The 2,070-nt window shown below is 49.7% G+C and overlaps 1 protein-coding gene across 1 annotated transcript in view; it reads right to left on the bottom strand.

Annotated features, from left to right (window-relative positions):
* Positions 1-550: 550 nt before the first annotated feature.
* Wdr66 (WD repeat domain 66) overlaps positions 551-2,070 on the bottom strand; it is a 75,190-nt gene continuing 73,670 nt past the window's right edge. Inside the window, exon 24 of the mRNA XM_031391149.1 lies at positions 551-845. Within this exon, the coding sequence (XP_031247009.1) occupies positions 733-845 (113 nt within the window). The 3' untranslated portion in view covers positions 551-732. The remainder of the gene's footprint in view (positions 846-2,070) is intronic.

Genomic DNA, 2,070 nt, shown 5'->3' with positions numbered 1-2,070 from the left:
TGGGGACACTTGCAGGAAAGAGACCTCAGAACTGAGAGAAAAATCTATAAAAGTAGAACACAGCTTTCACTCGTTCTGCCACAGTGCAGGAATAAGACATCACTATAAACTTAGAGATGTCCCTTAATGTCCCCCGTTTTTGCCCACTGTGTGCGTTGCAGCCCCGTAGAAGGTGAGGGGGTGAAGCAGCATCTGTCATTTGCATCATTCGGGAGCGGGGCCCTGTGGCTTCTGGTGCACGTGTAGTTTGTGGGACCCAGGTTACTTCTGCATTTTCTTTGGCAGTTGTCACCGAGGTTCAGCATGACCAGCGATGCTTACTGTCACGGCCACGCACAACTGCTTGGGTGTTTTGCTGGGAAGAAGAATAGTCTGGCCCTCCCAGGAGCCCAGTTTAGGGGCAGGAGCAGCTGGCTAGGACTTCCATGGTGCATATAGGATGCTGGCTGAGGCTCCTTCAGGGCTGGCGATCCAGCTGTCAGGCCTGTTCTCGCTTCCGCCCACTCTTCTCTTTCACAGACAGCGCAATGTCCAACTCTGTGAATTCCACTGCCTGAGAGAAATATGTTTTTAATGTCTAAAATGCTCCAAAGACTAGGGTGGGGGTGGACACGTACAGAAAAAGGAAAACCTCTTGGAAAATGCACACACACACATGTGCAAGCACACACACACACACATGTGCAAGCACACACACAAAGCCCTTTGTGCTGCCAAACATGGCCAATGACATCACTGATTAAGCTGTTCCGAGCCGCTGGAAAGGGTTAAGCCAAGAATTTCAGTCGTGAATATTTCTGCAGTGATTTCCTCTGGAAGTTCTTTTTGGAGGCAGATTTCTGGATCTAGACAGACAAGAAAAGAAAACTAAATGCCTTTCCAGTGATGAGGCTCCTAATGAGAGCAAGTCCTCAAAAACCCAAGGGAACGGCACTCTAACAAAAGGAGGAGACAGGCTGGGGAGACGGCTCAGCAGTTACGAGCACTTGCTGTTCTTTCTGAGGACTGGGGATGGATTCTTAACACCCCTACAGTGGTATACAACCATCTGTGACTCTTAGTCCCAGGGGATCCAATGCCCTCCTCTGACCTCCCTGGGCACCAGGCATGCACATGGTACACAGACATACACACAAGCAAAACACCCATCCACATAAAACAAACCCTTGTAAGGAAAGAAAAAAGAGGGCTAAGGGTCAAAATCCACTATGGAGTAGAGTCCTACTAACTAAGGTCCTGACAAACCTGGCTAGACAATAAGAGGAAGAAGGGCAGGGAGATGGGTCAGAAGACGCTTCTCCGGAGCTGTGGGTCCTGACCACCAACTATCCTGGGCTTGTTCGTAGAGATTTTCCAGCTGTTTCAACTGGCTCCTGAGTATAAGCTCACAACAGTAACATCTGTTCGTGACAACCGGATAGGAAGAGGTGGGGCGTTCTTGGGGAACATGGAGAAGAGGAAGAGGAGTTCTCATGCTGGGGAATAGCTTCAAGGTTGCCGAGCGTATAAGGAAAGCCCTCTGCCATCAAGTAGAGCCCAAGGCTAGGATGACCTTGTAGAACTTGAAGCTGATGGGGAGATGCCTTGCAGGATAATGTGCTTGCCACACAAGTGAGGACAGGGTTCAGAGCCCCAGAGCCCACGTACAAGCCCAGCAATGGCGAGGCTTCTTCTATTCAGAACCAGGCAGGCAGACAGGAGAGCTTGGGGCTACCTGAGTAGACTCGCCATAACTGAAGAGTGAAGAGCTCCAGATTTGGTTAACACCCTGTCTTCATGACTGTTGTAGAAAATGATCAAGGAAGACACCTGGTATTCACTTCTGTGCTCCGCACTCACACACAGGCACATATGCACGCACACCTATTCACAAACACACATGCGCATCATACACATGTGCACATGCAAGAGAAATGAAAGGACTAGAAAGGTGGGTGACATGGCCCAGGGGATGAAATCACTTGTCACCAACTCTAAAAACCTGGGTTCTATCTTCAGGACCTACATGGTGGAAGGAGAGAACTGACCACACACACAGGCATACACACAGGCACATGCACACACACACAC

Source organism: Mastomys coucha, unplaced genomic scaffold (genome assembly GCF_008632895.1).
Source record: "Mastomys coucha isolate ucsf_1 unplaced genomic scaffold, UCSF_Mcou_1 pScaffold22, whole genome shotgun sequence".
Taxonomy (NCBI): domain Eukaryota; kingdom Metazoa; phylum Chordata; class Mammalia; order Rodentia; family Muridae; genus Mastomys; species Mastomys coucha.
The sequence above is the reverse complement of the archived record's forward strand: the minus strand, read 5'-3'. Positions and strand labels throughout refer to the sequence as shown.